This window comes from Columba livia, chromosome 28 (assembly GCF_036013475.1).
Source record: "Columba livia isolate bColLiv1 breed racing homer chromosome 28, bColLiv1.pat.W.v2, whole genome shotgun sequence".
Classification (NCBI taxonomy): domain Eukaryota; kingdom Metazoa; phylum Chordata; class Aves; order Columbiformes; family Columbidae; genus Columba; species Columba livia.
Window position 1 is genome coordinate 1,796,420 of NC_088629.1, and position 21,009 is coordinate 1,817,428.

The window sequence follows — 21,009 nt, forward strand, 5'->3', positions numbered from 1 at the left end:
GGGTGTCCCTGAGGTCCCCCATGTCCCCTGTGCAACCTCCCTGGTGCCACCACCACGTCCCCATCCCTGCGTCCCCCATGTCCCCTATGCCCCCTCCCTGGTGCCACCACCATGTCCCCGTCCCCTCCTGCGGTCCCTGTGTCCCCTATAGACCTGCCCCCCGCTGTGTCCTCTGTCCCTAACATTTGAGGTGCGCCCCCCCAGCACCTACACTTGACCCTTATCCAAAGACCAAAACAAAAAGACATTTATTTAACAAAAACCCATTGGGAGCAGCACTAAACACAGCAGGGGGGGACACTGGGGGGGGGGGGGGGGGGTGGGAAACAGGGGGGGTCAGGACACCAGCACCCCGGCTGCGCCCCCCTTGCCCCCCGGGGCTCCGTCGCGGGGGGGCCGCGCGTCCTCCTCCCCCAGCAGCCGCACGTTGTGCTGCTCGCGGAACTCGTTCAGCTCCCGGCCCTTCGCCTGCAGCTGCTGCGACAGCGACTCCAGCAGCTTGTTGATCTGGGGGGGGGGGGGGGGGGGGGGCCAGAAAAAGGGTCTTGGGGGGGCGTCCTGGGGAGAATCTGGGGGAATTCAGTGGGTCCTGGGGTGGCTTTGGGGTCCCAAGGAGGCTCCAGGGGGGTCTGGGGGTCCTGGAGAGGTTCTTGGGAGTCCCAGGGTGACTCTGAGGGTCCCAGGAGGGTCTGGGGAGGTTGTTTGGGGTCCCAGATGGATTTGGGGGGGGTCTGAGGGTTCCAGAGAAGCTCCAGGGGAGTCTGGGGGTCCTGGAGAGGTTCTTGGGGGTCCCAGAGGGATTTGGAGGGGATCGAGGCTTCCAGAGAAGCTCCAGGGAGGTCTGGGGGTCCTGGAGCGTTCTTAGAGGTCCCAGGGTGGCTCTGGGGGGTCCCAAGGGGGTCTGGGGAGGTTCTTTGGGGTCCCAGAGGGATTTGGGGGGGCTGAGGGTTCCAGAGAAGCTCCAGGGGAGTCTGGGGGTCCTGGAGGTTCTCTGGGGTCCCAGGGTGGCTCTGAGGGGTCCCAAGGGGGTCTGGGGAGGTTCTTTGGGGTCCCAGAGGGATTTGGGGGGGCTGAGGGTTCCAGAGAAGCTCCAGGGGAGTCTGGGGGTCCTGGAGAGGTTCTTGGGGGTCCCAGGGTGGCTCTGAGGGTCCCAGGAGGGTCTGGGGAGGTTGTATGGGGTCCCAGATGGATTTGGGGGGGGTCTGAGGGTTTCAGAGAAGCTCCAGGGAGGTCTGGGGGTCCTGGAGAGGTTCTTGGGGGTCCCAGGGTGGCTCTGGGGGGGTTCTGGAGGGCCCCAGGGGGAATTTAGGGGGGCCTGATGGTCCCAAGGAAGCTCCAAGGGAGCCTGGGAGTCCTGGGGAAGTTCTTGGGGGTACCAAGGAGGCTCCAGGGGGTCCCAGGGAGGTCCTTGGGGGTCCCAGTGGGTCCTGGGGTGGCTCTGGGGGTTCCAGGGGGGCTGGGGAGGTTCTTGGGGATCCCAGTGGTTCCTGGGGGAGGGGTGGGGTGTCTGAGGGTTCCAGAAAAGCTCCAGGGGGTCCTGGGGAGGCTCTTGGGGGTCCTAAGGAGGCTCCAAGGGGGTCTGGGGAGGTTCTTGGGGGTCCTAAGGAGGCTCCAAGGGGGTCTGGGGAGGTTCTTGGGGGTCCCAGTGGGTCCTGGGGTAGTTGTGGGGGTCCTGAGGAGGCTCTTGGGGGTCCCAGAGGGTCCTGGGGAGGTTCTTTGGGGTCCTAAGGAGGCTCCAAGGGGATCTGGGAAGATTCTTGGGGATCCCAGTGGTTCCTGGGGGGCTTTGGGGGAGGGGTCTGAGGGTTCCAGAAAAGCTCCAGGGGGTTCTGTGGAGGTTCTTGGGGGCCCCAGGGGGTCCTGGGGGTACCAAGGAGGCTCCAGAGGGTCCCAGGGAGGTTCTTGGGGGTCCCAGTGGGTTCTGGGGGGCTTTGGGGGGTCTGAGGGTCCCAAGGAAGCTCCAGGGGGACCTGGGGATGTTCCTGGGGGTCCCAATGGGTCTACGGGGGCTTTGGGGGGTCTGAAGTTCCTGAGGAAGCTTCAAGAGGTTTGGGGAGGATCTGGGGGTCCTGGGGGGTCCCTGACCTGCTCCTTGTTGGCCTCCAGCGCCGGCAGCACCTCCTTGACGGTGCGTTCCACCAAGATGCCACCGACCATCCGGTAACAGCGGCGAGTGGGATCAACCTCCCGCAGCGTCTCGATCACCAGGCTGGGGAAAGCGGGAGGGTGAGGAGGGGAAGGGGGGGGGTGAGGAGGGGAAGGGGAAGGGGGGGGGTGAGGAGGGGAAGGGGGGGGGTGAGGAGGGGAAGGGGGGGGGGTGAGGAGGGGAAGGGGGGGGGGTGAGGAGGGGAAGGGGGGGGGGTGAGGAGGGGAAGGGGGGGGGTGAGGAGGGGAAGGGGGGGGGGTGAGGAGGGAAGGGGGGGGGTGAGGAGGGGAAGGGGAGGGGGGTGAGGAAGGGGAGGGGGGTGAGGAAGGGGAGGGGGGTGAGGAGGGTGAGGGGGGGTGAGGAGGGTGAGGAAGGGGAGGGGGGTGAGGGGGGTTGGGGGGGGTGAGGAAGGGAAGGGGGGTGAGGAGGGTGAGGAGGGGGAGGGGGGTGAGGAGGGGGAGGGGGGTGAGGAGGGGGAGGGGGGTGAGGAGGGGGAGGGGGGTGAGGAGGGGGAGGGGGGTGAGGAGGGGGAGGGGGGTGAGGAAGGGGAGGGGGGTGAGGAAGGGGAGGGGGGTGAGGGGGGTGAGGCCCCCCCAACCCCACCTGTGCTCGTTGAGTTCCAGCTCCAGCTCGGCCGCCTTGGAGGCCAGGCCACGCTGCTCCTGCCGCAGCCGGTTGAACCGGGCGACCACCTGAGGGGACACGGACGGTTGACAGGGCCGGGCCCCCAGTGCCCAACCGAGACCAGCCCCCCCAACGCTTCAGGGTACTCCCCCGCTGCCCGGGGAGCTCCAGGGCCGTCCCCAGGGCCGCTCCCCCGCCGCCAGGGCCCGCACCTGCTCCGTTGTCAGCGCTTTTCCCCCCGGGGCCGCCGCCGGCCGCCCCTTCCCGCCGTCCGCCATCTTCCCCTCCCTTCAGCGGGCTAGCCCCGCCTCTTCCGGCACCCAGCGGAAACGGCGCCATCTTGCGTGAGGGCAGCGGCGCTGCCGCCGCCATCTTTGCTGCGGGCGCGGCCGGGGGGGGACTTTGCCCGCGTCCCCTCGGTATCGCCAACAGGGCATGTAGGGAAAGTGGGGGAGAAAATGGGGGGTCCGGGGAGAATTGGGGGGTCCGGGGTGGGTGTAGGGGGCGAGGGGAACTTGGGCGACGGTCTGAGGGTGCGGGGAGGGAGTTTGGGGCAAATAGAGCGGGTTGGGGGGAGCTGGGGCATTGGGGGTGCTGAGGTACTGGTTTGGGGGTCCTGGGACAGTTTGGGGGTGCTGGGGCAGTTTTGCGGGTGCTGGGGGCAGTTTTAGGGTGTAATGGGGCAGTTTTGGGGGGTTCTGGGGGCACTTTGGGGTGCTGGGGTTTTGGGGGGTTCTGGAGGCTTTTTTGGGGTGCTGAGTGTAGTTTGGGGGTGCTGGGGGCATTTTGGGGGTGCTGGGGGCATTTGGGGGTACTGAAGGTAGTTTGGGGCTTCTGGAGGCAGTTTTGGTGGTGCTGGACCCATTTTGGGGTGCTGGTTATTCGGGGGGTCTGGGGGCAGTTTTGGGGGGTCCTGGGGGCAGTTTTGGGGGGTCCTGGGGGCAGTTTTGGGGGGTTCTGGGGGCAGTTTTGGGCTACTGAGTGTAGTTCGGGGGTGCTGGGGCGGTTCGGGGGACACTTGGGGGGTGCTGGGGGGAGCAGCCGTGACCCCCCAATCCCTCCCCAGGCTGCGGGTGCTGCCCCGCCCCCCCCTTCACCTCCTGCGCCCGGGTCCCCATCGTGTCCCCCAACGTCCCCACGGCTTCACCACCCCCAGCAGGTACCGGGGACGGGGGGGGGGGGGGGGGGATGGGATGACCCATGGTGACCCCAAAATGACCCATAGGGTCCCTGGGGGTGACCTCAGGTGGTCACCGCGGTCCCCAACATCCCCTCGCCCCACAGCCCCCCCAGACCCATGGCGCGTCCCCCGCGGGCGCTGGTGGCCGTGGCGCAGGTGACATCGACGCCGGACAAGGAGCGGAACTTCGCGGGCTGTGCCGCGCTGGTGCGGGAGGCGGCGGGTCGCGGCGCCACCATCGTCTTCCTCCCCGAGGGCTTCGACTTCATCGGCACCGACCCGGCGCAGACGCTGAGCTTGGCCGAGAGCCTGGACGGGGACATCATGGGACGATACGCCAACCTGGCCAGGTACCCCCTGGGACCGCCGGGATGTCGGTGTCACCTGCGGGACCCCCCGGGTGACCCTGTGGTGTTGTCCCCAGGGAGTGCGGCGTGTGGCTGTCGCTCGGTGGCTTCCACGAGCGTGGCAAGGACTGGGCCACCACCCAGCGCATCTACAACTGCCACGCGCTGCTGGACCCCACTGGTGAGACCCCCCCCCCCCCCCAAACCCCGCCAACCGGGGTCACCGGGCAATGGAAACGTGTCCCCCCCGTCTTGTCCCCAGGTCAGCTGGTGGCTGCCTATAGGAAGACCCACCTGTGTGACGTGGAGCTGGAGGGACGCGTCTCCATGAAGGAGAGCGGCTTCACCAACCCTGGCGCTGAGATTGTGCCACCTGTCAGCACCCCGGCCGGGAAGGTACATGGGGGTCACCTGCTGTCCCCAAGCTCCTCGCAGAGCCCCCCAAGGGTGCAGTGTCCTTGCTGATGTCTCCTTCTTGTCCCCGATAGCTCGGCCTTGCCGTCTGCTACGACCTGCGGTTCCCGGAGCTGTCGCTGGCGTTGCGCCATGCCGGTGCCGACATCCTCACCTACCCCTCAGCCTTCACCTTCCCCACCGGCGCCGCGCACTGGGAGGTGAGCATGAGGCTCCACAACCCCCTGGGCAGCCTGGGCCAGGCTCTGCCACCCTCACCCCAACAAGTTGCTTCTCATCTTCCAGCGGAACCTCCTGTGTTGCACTTTGCACCCATTGCCCCTTGTCCTGTCCCTGGTTGTCACCAGAAGAGCCTGGCTCCATCCTCCTGACACTGCCCCTTTCCATCTTGATCCCCAGCAATGAGTCCCCCCTCAGGCTCCTCTTGTCCAGCTCCAGAGCCCCAGCTCCCTCAGCCTTTCCTCACACGGGAGATGCTCCACTCCCTCCAGCATCTTGGTGGCTGCGCTGGACTCTCTCCAGCAGTTCCCTGTCCTGCTGGAACTGAGGGGCCACAGCTGGACACAAGATTCCAGGTGTGGTCTCCCCGGGGCAGAGCAGAGGGGCAGGAGAACCTCTCTGTTGCCAGCTGGTCTCCCATCCAAGCACTGACCAGGCCTGACCCTGCTTAGCTTCCCAGTTCAGACAAGAAGGGGCATTCTCAGGGTGCTATGGCTGCATATATTTTATATATATATAAGTATATATGTTTCTCAAGTGTATCCTTATAGTATCTGAACTCAACCCTTTATTCAAGGGCAGAGCAGAGGGGCAGAACCTCTCTGACCTACTGACCACCCCCTTCTAACCCCCCCCAGGTACCATTGGCTTCCTGGCCACAAGGGCCCAGTGCTGGCTCAGCCCACAGCACCTGCTGTTCCCAGCTGGTCTCCCATCCAAGTACTGACCGGGCCCGACCCTGCTTAGCTTCCCAGATCAGACCAGATGGGGCGTTCTCAGGGTGCTATGACTGTATAGATTACATTATGTATAAATATATGTTCCCCAAGTATATCCTGATAGTATTTGAACTCAACCCTTTTTTCAAGGGCAGAGCAGAGGGGCAGGAGAACCTCTCTGACCTACTGACCACCCCCTTCTAACCCACCCCAGGTCCCACTGGCCTTCGTGGCCACAATAAAACCACCCCTGTCCCCCCCAGGTGCTGCTGCGGGCGCGGGCCATCGAGACCCAGTGCTACGTGGTGGCGGCGGCGCAGACGGGGCAGAACCACGAGCGCCGCGTGTCCTACGGCCACTCGCTGGTGGCCGATCCCTGGGGGACCGTGGTGGCTCAGTGCAGTGACACCCCCGGGCTCTGCTACGCCAACATCGACCTCGAGTACCTGCAGCGCGTCCGCCGCCAGATCCCGGTGCACCAACACCGGCGCCACGACCTGTACGGCACCACGACGCCCCCCTCGATGCATTAACACCCAAATCCACTCCGTTTCAGAGCGTTTCGCCCCAAAACGCAGCAGCGGGATGCGCACGGGGCTCCCCGTGCCGCTGCCACAGGGGTGTCCCCCCAAATCTGTGTCCCCCCCCCGTTTTTGGGTGCGCTTGGTGGGGGTCGGGAAGGAAGGAAGGAGGCGGGCGCTGCGGTCGCTGTTTATTCCGAGAAACCCGAAGCTACACAGGGAACGGGACGTTAAGAGTGAAGTTTTAAAAAATACAGAAATCACAGAAATTACAGCGAGTTGTGGCAGAATTGTCCATGAGCGGATAAGGGGGGGGGTGCGGTGGGGGGGCCACACGCACCACAAATCCCCTGGTTGGGGTGGGGGGGGAACTGCACCCAATTGGGGAGAAAAACCACAAAATGGGGATGGAGCTCAAAAAAACCCCCTCGGAGCCACAGGCAGCAGGTTGGGGGGAAAACTGTTGGTTTTTGGGGGGGGGGGGGCGCGGAGCTGCTGACCCCCCCCATATGTGTGGGCAGGGCTGGGCTGCCAGCAACACCTGCCCCTTGGACCAGTTAGTCCCAGTTGCCAGCTGGAGGGGGGGGGCAGAGCCAGGCGGCCGCAGAGGGGACAGGTGGAGGTTTGAGGGGGGGGTAGGGGGGGTCCCTTGGCGCTGGTCCCCCCCAGGGGAGGGGACACGAAGGCACATGGTCCGGGGGACACAGTGGGGGGGGGGTGTGGGGACAGTTTGACTCCTGAGAAACCCCCCTGAGGCGCTGGGGGGGGGGCGGGATTGAGGGACAAACAGCATGGGGGACACAACCCAGAGGGGACACACAACCCAGGGCGGGATCCCCCAGCACATGGAGCCCCCAAGACGGTGACACAAGGGACAAAGCCACCCCTGAGCCCACCCGGTATAACACCCCCCCCCCCAGGCAGGATTTTTGCCCTTTTTCCTGTGTGTGTGTGTGTTTGTTTTTAATGGATATAAAAGAAAAGAGAAGAAAAGAAGGAAAAACGAAGCGCAAGAGGCGACAAGAGGGGCCGGGGGGTGGAAACACGAAGCCTCCGAGTCGCACCATCCCAGGCCAAGGGAGGGGGGGTGGGTTCCACCGTTTCCTTTCCTTTTCCAAACCAAAAACCATAACCAAACCAAAGCAAACCCCCAAAGCGTTGGGGGGGCGGGGAGCGCACGGGGCTCAAGGAGCCGTTTGCAGCATCAAGTTCCTCAGGAGTTTCTGGCGGCCGAGCTCGTAATCCTCCTCGTCCACATTGACCAGCAGTTTGATGGCCTCGTGGCCCACGGCCTGTTTGAGCGAGTCCGTGATGAAGACGCCCTTGAGGGCCTCCAGCAAGGAGCCGTTGATGTAGTCGCGCCAAAAGGCGTCGAGGTAGGTGAGCTCGGAGAATTTGATGTCGCAGATGATGGAGCCCAGGTCGCGCGATTTGAGGATGGTGTTGGCCTGGTTGAAACGCTCAAACTGGCGCTCCAGCGGGTCCTGCTTGTTGGAGAAGACGTTGCCCTGCAGCGCCGTCTCGTGCTGGCAGTACTCGGCGCGGACGCGCAGGCGGATGTCTATGGGGGGGAGGGAAAACAGCGTTAAATTAAGGTAATTCGATTAAAAAGCGTTCCGTGGTTATAAAATGAAGTTTAGGAGCAAATATGAGGACTTGGTGATTTAAGCTTCAATTGTTGTTGGAGCATCTTAGTGTCGCGTGTTCCCTCCCAACCAGTTACACGGTCACTGTTTGTTCCGAGAATCATAGAATGTGAGGGTTGGAGGGCCCTGGAAAGCTCATCCAGTGCAATCCCCCCGGAGCAGGAACACCCAGATGAGGTTACACAGGAAGGTGTCCAGGCGGGTTGGAATGTCTGCACAGAAGGAGACTCCACAACCCCCTGGGCAGCCTGGGCCAGGCTCTGCCACCCTCACCCCAACAAGTTTCTTCTCATCTTCCAGCGGAACCTCCTGTGTTGCAGTTTGCACCCATTGCCCCTTGTCCTGTCCCTGGTTGTCACCAGAAGAGCCTGGCTCCATCCTCCTGACACTGCCCCTTTCCATCTTGATCCCCAGCAATGAGTCCCCCCTCAGGCTCCTCTTGTCCAGCTCCAGAGCCCCAGCTCCCTCAGCCTTTCCTCACACGGGAGATGCTCCACTCCCTCCAGCATCTTGGTGGCTGCGCTGGACTCTCTCCAGCAGTTCCCTGTCCTGCTGGAGCTGAGGGGCCACAGCTGGACACAAGATTCCAGGTGTGGTCTCCCCAGGGCAGAGCAGAGGGGCAGGAGAACCTCTCTGGACCCAGCTGGTCTCCCATCCAAGCACTGACCAGGCCTGACCCTGCTTAGCTTCCCAGATCAGGTGTTCTCAGGGTGCTATGGCTGTGTATCTGTACGGTCTCCCATCCAAGTACTGACCAGGCCCGACCCTGCTTAGCTTCCCAGATCAGACGCAATGGGGTATTCTCACAGTGCTATGGCTGCATATATTTTATATATATATGTATATATATATGTATATATGTTCCCCACGTGTATCCTGATAGTATCTGAACTCAACCCTTTATTCAAGGGCAGAGCAGAGGGGCAGGAGAACCTCTCTGACCTACTGACCACCCCCTTCTAACCCCCCCCAGGTCCCATTGGCTTCCTGGCCACAAGGGCCCAGTGCTGGCTCATGGTCACCCTGCTGTCCCCAGGACCCCCAGCTCCCTTTTCACTGCTCCAACAGCTCATTCCCAACTTACACTGGAACCTGGGCTTGTTCTGCCCACATTCAAGACTCTACACTTGCCCTTGTTCTATTTCATCACATTTCTCCCACCCAGCTCTCCAGCCTGTCCAGGTCTCTGATGGCAGCACAGCTTCCAGTGTCACCCACTCCTCCCAGCTTGGTGTCACCAGCAAATCACTGACAGTCACTCTATTCCCTCATCCAAATCATTGATGAATATATCGAATAGTGCTGGTCCCAGCACTGTCCCCTGAGGCACTGCACTGGGTACAGGCCCCAACTGGGCTCTGCCCATTGACCACGACTCTCTGGCTTCTTCCCTTCACCAGTTTGCAGTCACCTCACTCCCCGCTCATCCAACCAACAACCAGAAGCGACACGGGGAACGGGATAAGAGTGAAGTTTTAAAATATACAGAAATCAGAGTGGCAGAATTGTCTATGAGCGGATAGGGGGGTGCTTTGTACTTTGGGACCCCCAAAAACACCCCCAAAGCCCCCCCAAGGGTGCTCACCACACGTCTGCTTCTCCTTGGGATCCGGCGTCGCCGACTTCCTGCGCTTGCGCTGGCTGCCCGGGAGGGTCCGGCCGCGGCCCGGCCGCTTGGCGCAGAGCTGGGGGCCCGCGGGGGAGCAGCAGACAACGGGGTGCTGGGGAGGCACTGGGGGGACACACAGGGGACAATGAGCCCGTCGGCACAGCCTGGGGATGCTGAGGCCCCCCCCCAGCTCATGGGATGGGGACATGGAGCCCTCCACTTGCAGGATGGGGACAACCAGCCCCCCACTTATGGGATGGGGACACCGAGCCCCCCCCCCCCGGTTTGTGGGATGGGGACACCGAGCCCCCCCCCTCCCCCCCGGTTTGTGGGATGGGGACACCGAACCCCGCCCCCCCCCCGGTTTGTGGGATGGGGACACCGAACCCCCCCCCCCGGTTTGTGGGATGGGGACACCGAGCTCCCCACTTATGGGATGGGGACACCAAGCCCCCCACACAGTTTGTGGGATGGGGACACCGAGCCCCCCCCAGTTTGTGGGATGGGGACACCGAGCCCCCCACTTGCGGGATGGGGACACCAAGGCCTCTGGTTGATGGGACGGGGACACCGAGCCCCCCACTTGCGGGATGGGGACATGCCGAGGCCCCCAGCTCACGGGATGGGGACACCAAGCCCCCCATTTAAGATGGGGACACCAAGGCCTCTGGTTGATGGGATGGGGACACCAAGGCCCCCACTTAAGATGGGGACACTGAGCCCCCCACTTGCGGGATAGGGACACCCAGCCCCCAACTTATGGGATGGGGACACCAAGCCCCCTGGTTCGTGGGATGGGGACACCGAGCTCCCCACTTACGGGATGGGGACATTGAGCCCCCCACTTGTGGGATGGGGACACCGAGCCCCCCATTTAAGATGGGGACACCGAGGCCTCTGGTTGATGGGATGGGGACACCAAGGCCCCCACTTAAGATGGGGACACTGAGCCCCCCCACTTGCGGGATGGGGACACCGAGGCCCCAGCTGGTGGGATGGAGACACCAAGCTCCCTGGTTCACAGGATGGGGACACCGAGGCCCCCAACTCGCCATGTTGGTGCTTTTCTCTGTCCCTGACACCCCGTTCCAGCCTTGTCACCTCTCCGGTGTCCCCCCCATCCCAAGGGACGTCCAGCAGCCCCAGGAACCTGCACAAGCCCCAAGGGGGAACCCCCAAACCTCCAACCCCCCCCAAAACCAAGCACCCCCCAGCACAGTCACTCCCCGAACCGTATGTCACCCCCATAACCCCCCCGTTCCTGGGGTGACACCCACCTGGTTTGTGGGGGTGGCCGAGCCCGTGTCCCCCCGCTGCGCCGTGTGCCCGCGGGGTCACGTAACGGATGGACGTCTCCTCCAGGTACTTGTCCACCAGGTCCGGACACACTGTGGGGGGGACACCGGAATGAGGGGGGGGCAGAGGGGTGATGGAGGGGACACAGGGCCCTATGGGGGGACGGAGGGGACATGGATCCCCTGAGGGGTGACAGAGGGGACACAGGGCCCTACAGGGGGGACGGAGGGGACATGAACCTCCTGAAGGGTGACAGAGGGGACACAGGTCCCCACAGCAGGGACAGAGGGCCCTACAGGAGGGACAGAGGGGACATGGATCCCCTGAAGGGTGTCATTACAGGGGGGACAGAGGGGACATGGACCTCCTGAAGGGTGACAGAGGGGACACAGGGCCCCACAGGAGGGACAGAGGGCCCTACAGGAAGGACAGAGGGGACATGGATCCCCTGAAGGGTGACAGAGGGGACATACGTCATTACAGGATGGACAGAGGGGACACGGACCTCCTGAAGGGTGACAGAGGGGACACAGGGCCCCACAGCAGGGACACAGGGCCCTACAGGAGGGACAGAAGGGACACAGATCCCTTGAGTGGGGACAGAGGGGACATATGTCATTACAGGGGGGACAGAGGGGACATGGACCTCCTGAAGGGTGACAGAGGGGACACAGGTCCCCACAGGAGGGACAGAGGGCCCTACAGGATGAACAGAGGGGACACAGATCCCCTGAAGGGTGACAGAGGGGACATATGTCATTACAGGGGGGACAGAGGGGACACGGACCTCCTGAAGGGTGACAGAGGGGACACAGGGCCCCACAGCAGGGACAGAGGGCCCTACAGGAGGGACAGAGGGGACATGGACCTCCTGAAGGGCAACAGAGGGGACACAGGTCCCCTGAAGAGGTGACAGAGGGGACACAGAGGTTCCCTGAAGGGTGACAGAGGGGACACAGAGGTCCCCTGAAGGGGTGACAGAGGGGACACAGAGGTTCCCTGAAGGGCGACAGAGGGGACACAGGTGTCGCGTTGCAGGCCAGGATGTTTTGTTGGGTTGATTTTGTCCCGTTTGGGAGCTCTGGGCCGGATCCTGCCCAACCCCACACCAGCCAAGGGCAACTGGGGACCGAGTTTCGCTGGTTTGGAGCCAAGAACGGGGCGGGAGGTGAAGAAACTGCAAAGGACTCGGGGAGCAGGAACCGGCTCGTTAAATCCGGGCGAGACTCCCCGAACCGCCCGTCGTAACCCACACGGAAAGCACTTTCTTAATAAAGCCGCTTGAAACGCTACTTTAGCCCATTTGATGGAAGCGTTTCCGCCCCAACCGAGGTTGGTTTTTGTGCAAAACAACCCTAAATCTGCTCAAGAAACACAAACGGCGCCGCTGTCCCCCCGCGCACCCCGAAACCAGGAGGTTTTGGTTCCTGCCTCCACCAGCAGAAACTGGGGAGACTCGGCAGTGCTGAGAAAGGCCAATTATCCTCATTTACAGAGAAGATGCTAATTAGAGCGGTTGGGTTTTGGCTCAGCCCTTTGAACTCCGAATTGGGGTTTTTAGTCCAAAAAAGGAGCTGGCGGAGGAATCAGCTCAGCCTGGCAGCTCCACTGGGAGCCAGAGGGATGGGACTGGGAGAGCTGGGGGCACTGGGAATCAGAGGGATGGGACTGGGAGGGCTGGGAGCCAGAGGGATGGGACTGGGAGGGCTGGGAGCATTGGGAACCAGAGGGACAGAACTGGGAGCACTGGGAGCCAGAGGGAGGGAACTGGGAGCGATGGGAGCCAGAGGGACAGAACTGGGAGCACTGGGAGCCAGAGGGACAGAACTGGGAGCACTGGGAGCACCGGGAGCCGGAGGGAGGGAACTGGGAGAGCTGGGAGCACTGGGAGCCAGAGGGACAGAACTGGGAGCGATGGGAACCAGAGGGACAGAACTGGGAGCACTGGGAGCCAGAGGGACAGAACTGGGAGCACTGGGAGCCAGAGGGAGCCGGAGGGAGGGAACTGGGAGCAAGAGGGAAGGAACTGGGAGAGCTGGGAGCACTGGGAATCAGAGGGATGGGACTGGGAGGGCTGGGACCATTGGGAGCCAGAGGGATGGGACTGGGAGCACTGGGAGCCAGAGGGAGGGAACTGGGAGAGCTGGGAGCACTGGGAGCCAGAGGGACAGAACTGGGAGCGCTGGGAGCACCGGGAGCCGGAGGGAGGGAACTGAGAGGGCTGGGAGCACTGGGAACCAGAGGGAGGGGACTGGGAGCACTGGGAGCCAGAGGGACAGAACTGGGAGAGATGGGAACCAGAGGGACAGAACTGGGAGAGATGGGAACCAGAGGGAGCCGGAGGGAGGGAACTGGGAGCCAGAGGGAAGGAACTGGGAGAGCTGGGAGCACTGGGAACCAGAGAGACAGAACTGGGAGCGATGGGAACCAGAGGGACAGAACTGGGAGCACTGGGAGCCAGAGGGACAGAACTGGGAGCACTGGGAGCACCGGGAGCCGGAGGGAGGGAACTGGGAGAGCTGGGAGCACTGGGAGCCAGAGGGACAGAACTGGGAGCGATGGGAACCAGAGGGACAGAACTGGGAGCGATGGGAACCAGAGGGACAGAACTGGGAGCCAGAGGGAAGGTACTGGGAGAGCTGGGAGCACTGGGAATCAGAGGGATGGAACTGGGAGAGCTGGGAGCACTGGGAACCAGAGAGACAGAACTGGGAGAGATGGGAACCAGAGGGAGCCGGAAGGAGGGAACTGGGAGCCAGAGAGAGGGTACTGGGAGAGCTGGGAGCACTGGGAATCAGAGGGATGGGACTGGGAGGGCTGGGAGCATTGGGAGCCAGAGGGATGGGACTGGGAGCATTGGGAGCCAGAGGGATGGGACTGGGAGCACTGGGAGCCAGAAGGATGGGACTGGGAGCACTGGGAGCACTGGGAACCAGAGAGACAGAACTGGGAGAGATGGGAACCAGAGGGACAGAACTGGGAGAGATGGGAACCAGAGGGAGCCGGAGGGACAGAACTGGGAGCCAGAGGGAAGGTACTGGGAGGGCTGGAAGCACTGGGAGCCAGAGAGAGGGAACTGGGAGAGCTGGGAACCAGAGGGAGCTGGAGGGAGGGAACTGGGAGAGCTGGGAGCACTGGGAGCCAGAGGGAGAGAACTGGGAGAGCTGGGAGCCGGAGCTGCAGCAATCCCAGTTCTCTGCTTCTGAAGGAAGGAGGAAACCATGGGGTTTGCCAGAAATGAAGCCAAATCTCAACCCCAGTGAGGAGGAGGATGATGGGGACCTAACGAAGGCCAGGCTCGTTAGACACGCACTAACAGGGCTCATTAGGCTCACAGGGCCACCAGCCCTAACAAAGGGCAGGCTCATTAGGCTCACAGGGCCACCAGCCCTAACGAAGGGTGGGCTCATTAGTCACCCACTCCCCAGGCATGTTAGGCTCACTGGGCCACCAGCCCTAACGAAGGGCAAAGGGCAAGACTCATTAGGCTCACTGGGCCACCAGCCCTAATGAATGGCGAAGGGCGGGCTCATTAGGCTCACCAGGCCAGCAGCCCTAACGAAGGGTGGGCTCATCAGTCAACCACTTCCCAGGCTCATTAGGCTCACTGGGCCACCAGCCCTAACGAAGGGTGGGCTCATCAGTCAACCACTCCCCAGGCTCATTAGGCTCACTGGGCCACCAGCCCTAACGAATGGCAAAGGGCAGGCTCAATAGGCTCACCGGGCCACCAGCCCTAATGAATGGTGATGGGCAGACTCATTAGGCTCACTGGGGCACCAGCCCTAACGAAGGGTGGGCTCATCAGTCACTCACTTACCAAGCTCGTTAGGCTCACCAGGCCACCAGCCCTAATGAATGGTGAAGGGCAGGCTCAATAGGCTCACCGGGCCACCAGCCCTAACGAAGGGTGGGCTCATCAGTCACTCACTTACCAAGCTCGTTAGGCTCACCAGGCCACCAGCCCTAATGAATGGCAAAGGGCAGGCTCAATAGGCTCACCGGGCCACCAGACTTAATGAATGGTGATGGGCAGACTCATTAGGCTCACTGGGGCACCAGCCCTAACGAAGGGTGGGCTCATCAGTCAACCACTCCCCAGGCTCATTAGGCTCACCGGGCCACCAGCCCTAACGAAAGGTGGTCTCATGAGTCACCGACTCACCAGCCTCGTTGGCTCCCCGGGCTCGTTACACCTAACGAAGGGCGGGCTCATTAGCTCACTCACCGGGCCGCCGGCGCTTGAGCGTGACGTAGGGCAGCAGGTCGTGGCGCGTGATGATGCGCAGCAGCTGCAGCACCTGCCGCAGGTTGGTCTCGTCGCAGCGGCCCTGCCGCTCCAGCGCCAGCAAGAAGTCCCTGCCGCTGCGGATGGCGCCGCGCTCGGCCTCGTCGATCACGTCCACGAAGAGGAAGGACAGGACGCGCACGTCGCGGTGCGTCAGCTGCGCGCCCACCACGTCGAACATGCGGTGCAGGCTGTAGAGCCCGTGCTCGCGGTCGCCTCGCTCCTCCGGCCAGGCCTGAGCGCGGCGGCGCTTCGGGGCGGCCATCGCGGCGGCCTCGGGGCGGGGGGAGCCTGGAGATAGGGAGGGAATGGAGTTTAGTGCGTTTCATGTCAATATTGGGGTAAAAAGATGCCATCTGGTAGGTGCGTCGTGGCCCTGGGAGACATGGATTGAACTGGTTTAGTGACTTTGATATCGATGGGTGGGTAAAACCCCACGCTGGTCCCTGGGGGTGCAGAAGGAACAGGGTTTGATCCCTTGCACATTGAACCTTGCACATTGATCACTTGCACCACAGCCCTGGGGATGCACAGAGAACAGGATGCGATCCCTTTCCCATCGATATTGGGGTAAAACCCCCATCTGGTCCCTGGGGGTGCAGAGGGAACAGGGTTTGATCCCATTCTCATCAATATTGGGGTAAAAGCCCTGATATGGTATCAGCACTGGGGCCTTGGGGACGCAGAGTAAATAGAGTTTAGTCCCTTTCCCATTGATATTGGGGTAAAAACCCCCACGTGGTCCCTGGGGGTGCAGAGGGAACAGGGTTTGATCCCTTTCCCATCAATATTGGGGTAAAACCCCCATCTGGTCCCTGGGGGTGCAGAGGGAACAGGATGTGATCCCTTTCCCATCAATATTGGGGTAAAACCCCCATCTGGTCCCTGGGGGTGCAGAGGGAACAGGATTTGATCCCTTTCCCATCAATAACGGGGTAAAAACCCCCAATCTGGTCCCTGGGGGTGCAGAGGGAACAGGGTTTGATCCCATTCTCATCAATATTGGGGTAAAAGCCCTGATATGGTATCAGCACTGGGGCCTTGGGGACGCAGAGTGAGTAGAGTTTAGTCCTTTTCCCATCAATATTGGGGTAAAACCCCCATCTGGTCTCTGGGGGTGCAGAGGGAACAGGGTTTGATCCCTTTCCCATCAATATTGGGGTGAAAACCCCCATCTGGTCCCTGGGGGTGCAGAGGGAACAGGGTTTGATCCCTTTCCCACTGATATTGGGGTAAAACCCCCATCTGGTCCCTGGGGGTGCAGAGGGAACAGGGTTTGATCCCTTTCCCATCGATATTGGGGTAAAAATCCCCATCTGGTCACTGGGGGTGCAGAGTGAATAGAGTTTAGTCCCTTTCCCATTGATATTGGGGTAAAACCCCCATCTGGTCCCTGGGGGTGCAGAGGGAACAGGGTTTGATCCCTTTCCCATCAATATTGGGGTAAAAACCCCCATCTGGTACCTGTGCTGCAGTCCTGGGGACAGAGAGGAAATAGGATTTAATCCCTTTTGTATCAAAATTTGGTTAAAAACCCCACATTGGTCCCTGTGCCACGGTCCTGGGGATGCAGAGAGAACAGGATTTGATCCCTTTCCCATCGATATTGGGGTAAAAACCCCCATCTGGTCCCTGGGGGTGCAGAGGGAACAGGGTTTGATCCCTTTCCCATCGATATTGGGGTAAAAACCCCCAATCTGGTCCCTGGGGGTGCAGAGGGAACAGGGTTTGATCCCTTTCCCATCAATATTGGGGTAAAACCCCCAATCTGGTCCCTGGGGGTGCAGAGGGAACAGGGTTTGATCCCTTTCCCATCGATATTGGGGTAAAACCCCCATCTGGTCCCTGTGCCGCATCCAGCAGCGACTTGAGCTCGACTGTGCCGGGGAATCCTACACCAAAAGCCACCGGTTGGGAACCGGAGTGATGAGCTTGGGAATGAGGATCCTGGGAACGAGGAAAAGCCACCGAGTGTCACCAGAAGCCACGTTTCCAGCCGGCAAAGCGTTGGGGTTTGTAGAGGGAGCTCCAAATACCCCCCAAAAGAAGGAAAACAACCAGCAGAAACACACCCGGGTAGTGCGAGGCTTCTGCTTCCCATCCCGGCTAACAAACCAAACATAAACCCGGCTTAAACCCGACCTAAACCCCGCACAAACCCACACGCCTGCTTATTGTGGAAGCACTGGCGTGTTTACACCACAACAGCCCCAAAATCCCGACCTCTGGCCTCAAAACGGCGCCGGCTCCACCTGCCGAGTCGCCCCCAGGAGCCTCTTTTCTTGCAATTTTAGGGAAAAATGGTTAAAACGGCTGTTTTTTCCGCACCCGGGGGGGTTGCCAAGCGCCGAGTTGCGTAAACCCGGGGCAGGAATTCGGCAAACACCCTCTTTTGATTATTTAGCACCAACTAAATTCCGTCGGTGCTTCTCGTGGTGCCCAAACAGAGTGAGATTCAGCAAAGAGAGTTTGGGGGGTTGTTCTGAGCCCTGGGGTGGGTTAATATACCCCAAATGGCCTCGTTTTGCTCAAGAACACGACGGGGAGGCGCCGGTGACACCGCGACGTGTCCCCAAAGCCGCTCGGGAGGGGACGTCCCGCCGGGATCATGAGGATAATTTTAGGTGAACAGGAAAAACGAGCTTTGGGTGTCACTGCTCAGTCCCGGCTTTGCCTAAGGCTCGGCCTAAACCCACTAAACCCCCCTCATGCCAACACGTCCCCACCCGGACGGGCACAAAACCCAGTTTGGGGGTGAAATGTGGCTTTGTGGTTTGGTCACAATGACACTGATTTTCCACAAGGCACAACCAGAACCCAACAACCGTCTCAGGAGAAAACTGAGGATTTATCCAATTCCTGCTGTGCTGAGGGTGAATGATAATGAAGAAAACAACCCTCAAAACGCCCATTAATGACCCAAAACACCATCCCGGGGTGGGGGGAGGGGGCGTCCGGCCACGCTGCGTCACCCAATGGAACCCTCGGAGAACCGGCGCTGTTTTGGGGTAGGTTTTGGTGCATGGATTTACCTGGGGGGTGCGGATTGAAGGTCTCATTGCAGAAAACGCTCGTCACCACCCCGGCTAATTCCTATCACCCCAATTAACCCCTCGATCTAATCTGTGGCAGCTCCAGCTGTTGGTTGCCAAGGGACAACGGTAAAAAACACCCAATAAACCCCAAAGCATAGAACCCCCAGCGTACCCCCCCAACCCCATCAGGTCCCCTCGACCGATTCCACCCTTTTTGTCAGCAAAACACCCGGTTGGGATCCACCGGAGCCTCTGGCAACCGGGGGAACCGTGAGGACGTGGGGAAAGGCGCAGGAACACCCACCTGGGCCGGGAGCTCCGCTGCTCTCGGATCCACAGTCCCACGCGTCTCTTGGTGGCTCCGATCCCCTTTTCTCGGCGTCTCCGATCCCCTTTTCTCCTCGGCTTTTTAAATAAAACCTCCTGGTGGAGCAGCTCCTGTAGTCCCAGGTCTGGCCGAACTTCCAGGGTCAGGCTGGTTGACTTGCCAGAAGCCACCCAATTTATTTTTGTGGTCTTTTTTGCTCCCCAAACCCCCCCTTTTATTCCTACTTAATAATTTACTGACGCGGGGAGGAGGGAAAGGCGAGTCCAGAGCTCCCCCCGTGCTCTCTAGGTCACTTCTTTCTGCACAGCCACCATTCCTGACGAACTAACTCCTCTCTTCCCGGCGGGATTTAAGCCTCGCTTTGCTCTGAGGATCACGACTCCTCCAGAAACCGGCCCGGCTTAAGTCACAAACCTTAACAAAAAGAAAAACCAAGAGAATGTCACCCGAACTGGGTTCTCCTTTAAAAACTCAGCCTATACCTCCCGTCTCCTTGGCGCTTACAACGGGCTCGTCCTAACCAGCTCCTTAGGCCGGGTTTATCCCTCCCGCCGCGCTGGCGACGTTTATATTCAATATTAGTAAATAAACCCTTCGAAATTAAGCTCTAATCCAGCGCTAAACCCCCGGGACGGGGCTCCCCCCGCTGGGTTCTTCCCTCCCGGGGGCACGGGGCTCGTTAAAGCCCCCCGGGGAATGTGTAGTGACCCCGGGAACGGCGCTGAGAGGCTCCGCGGGGAGCGGCACCACAGGCCGCCCTACACCCCCATCCCCCGGGGCCTCCCCCGCCCGGTACCGGCCGCACTGAGCTAGGGAGCGGCCTGTCCCCTCACCCACAGGCACCGCCGAGGCCTCCCTTACAGCGCCCCCGCCATGCCCGCCGGCCCGGCCCCCGCTGCGCTCTGGGGCCCCGCGGGGCCGCCCCGGGGGGAGTCGCGGCCTCCCCGTCACGGCCGGGCCAGGCCCGGCACCGCCATGTTGGCTCCGTCCGCTCCGCTCCCCGCTCGCAAACGGCCGCGGCGGCTCACGGAGCGACGCAACATCCGGGGACGCGCCGCGGCCCCGCCCCTCTACGCGCAGGGCGCCCACGCCTACATCCGGGCTACGCTCACCCTCCTCCGCCTTCACGCTCATTGGGAATGCTAAGGAACGCGGCGCCCTCTTGGATAAGGGCAGAAGGGCGGGCGCATCCGGGTCACCAACGGCCGGCTTCAGCGCCCTTCGGGAGCATTGCGGAGCGGCCGCCATGTTGGGGGAGGGCAAGCTGGCAAGGCCGCCATTTCGGGAGAGGGCAGGCGGGGTCCGCCGGGCGCGGCTTCGCGCCTGCTGAGGGGCATGAGAGGGCGTCGCCATCTTGAGTGAGGGCAGAGCGAACTGCGCTGAATCTGGGGGGGCTCTGGGTTTTGGGGAGGCTCCCTGAGGGCGGGAACATGTCCCTGACCCGCCGTGTGCGGTTTAATGGGAGCCAGACACTTTATTCCCTAAAAACGGTGTAAAATCCCGGGATTTCGGTCCCTGCTGCCGCACCACGCCGTTGAATTATTAATTATTAAGTTAGCCATTAAATTAGTGATTTCTGCAAATTTCGATGCTCAGTTTGCTTCCAGAGACCAGAGGGGAGGAGACTGATGGAATTTCGCAATCCCAATGAGCGATGTAAAGAGTCGGGTGTGCACGTGTAATCCTTGGCCATACATACGTATAATCCACATATAGAACATGTATAATCCCTGCCCTGTTTCCCCTCCATGACATGAACCATTTAACACATCTGGGGCTCAGTTTGGACCCGGGCTCCCCCCTGAGAAGGATTTGGAGAGGGGGGGGCGTCCATTCTGCCCTTTGGCGTCTCCTGTCCCCCAATAAATCACCCTAAAAGTATAAATCACCCTAAAACTGGCTCTTTCCCGCTTCTCCTTGGTGGATTTCCAGGGTGAACGTGGAAACGTGACCTATGGGGACAAGGGGGGGCCCTGGAGACAAGGGGAAGCCCATGGGGACATGGGGGTTGAGGGCGGGATCTCCTCTGGAGGGAGGGGTCCTTTGGGGGACCCATAGGGACAAGGGGGGGGTCCTGGGGACAGTGGGGGACCCATGAGGACAAGGGGGGGCCTGTTGGGACAAGAGGGGACCCTTGGGACAATGGGGGACCCATGAGGACAAGGGGGGACCTGTTGGGACAAGAGGGGACCCTTGGGACAATGGGGGACCCATGAGGACAAGGGGGGGCCTGTTGGGACAAGAGGGGACCCTTGGGACAATGGGGAACCCATGGGGACAATGGGGGGGTGCTGGGGACAAGGGGTGACCTGTGGGGACAAGGGGGGGCCCCATGGGGACAATGGGAGACTCATGAGGACAAGGGGGGACCCTGGGGACAGGGGGGGACCCCTGGGGACAAGGGGGGGTCCTGGGACAAGAAGGGGGCCCTGGGAACAAGGGGGGACCCATGGGGACAATGGGGTACTCATGAGGACAAGGGGGGACCCATGAGGATGAGAAGGGGGTCCTGGGAACAATGTGGGACCCATGCGGACAATGGGGTACTCATGAGGACAAGGGGGGACCCTGGGGACAAGGGGGGACCCATGGGGACAATGGGAGACTCATGAGGACAAGGCGGGACCCCTGGGGACA

At 61.5% G+C, this 21,009-nt stretch overlaps 3 protein-coding genes and 1 pseudogene across 7 annotated transcripts; 1 reads left to right on the forward strand and 3 right to left on the reverse strand.

Annotated features, from left to right (window-relative positions):
• Positions 1 to 225: 225 nt before the first annotated feature.
• Positions 226 to 3,118, reverse strand: PFDN2 (prefoldin subunit 2). Its single transcript, XM_065043182.1, has 4 exons — positions 2,983 to 3,118; positions 2,750 to 2,838; positions 2,086 to 2,209; positions 226 to 507 (listed from the first exon to the last, which is right to left on the reverse strand). The coding sequence occupies exons 1-4, from the start codon at positions 3,046 to 3,048 to the stop codon at positions 337 to 339; spliced, it is 450 nt and encodes a 149-aa protein (XP_064899254.1). The 5' UTR covers positions 3,049 to 3,118; the 3' UTR covers positions 226 to 336.
• On the forward strand, positions 3,089 to 6,444 carry NIT1 (nitrilase 1). Of its 3 annotated transcripts, none has more exons than XM_065043137.1 (7): positions 3,089 to 3,207; positions 3,837 to 3,929; positions 4,055 to 4,300; positions 4,375 to 4,478; positions 4,560 to 4,693; positions 4,786 to 4,911; positions 5,913 to 6,444. In XM_065043137.1, coding segments are annotated over exons 1-7 (975 nt in total). In that variant the 5' UTR covers positions 3,089 to 3,205; the 3' UTR covers positions 6,183 to 6,444. The 3 variants fall into 3 exon arrangements, with proteins under 3 accessions (XP_064899209.1, XP_064899211.1, XP_064899212.1); XM_065043139.1 differs by having other exon boundaries at positions 3,107 to 3,189; XM_065043140.1 differs by having other exon boundaries at positions 3,148 to 3,203.
• Positions 5,610 to 5,728, reverse strand: LOC135576619 (5S ribosomal RNA; annotated as a pseudogene).
• DEDD (death effector domain containing) lies at positions 6,350 to 19,426 on the reverse strand. 3 transcript variants are annotated; one of them, XM_065043141.1, is made up of 6 exons: positions 19,210 to 19,426; positions 18,349 to 18,786; positions 14,950 to 15,300; positions 10,703 to 10,813; positions 9,402 to 9,548; positions 6,350 to 7,731 (listed from the first exon to the last, which is right to left on the reverse strand). In XM_065043141.1, exons 3-6 carry the CDS (start codon positions 15,272 to 15,274, stop codon positions 7,355 to 7,357), a joined length of 960 nt encoding a protein of 319 aa, XP_064899213.1. In that variant the 5' UTR covers positions 15,275 to 15,300; positions 18,349 to 18,786; positions 19,210 to 19,426; the 3' UTR covers positions 6,350 to 7,354. The 3 variants fall into 3 exon arrangements, with proteins under 3 accessions (XP_064899213.1, XP_064899215.1, XP_064899214.1); XM_065043143.1 differs by having other exon boundaries at positions 19,234 to 19,411; XM_065043142.1 differs by having other exon boundaries at positions 19,206 to 19,411.
• Positions 19,427 to 21,009: the final 1,583 nt, after the last annotated feature.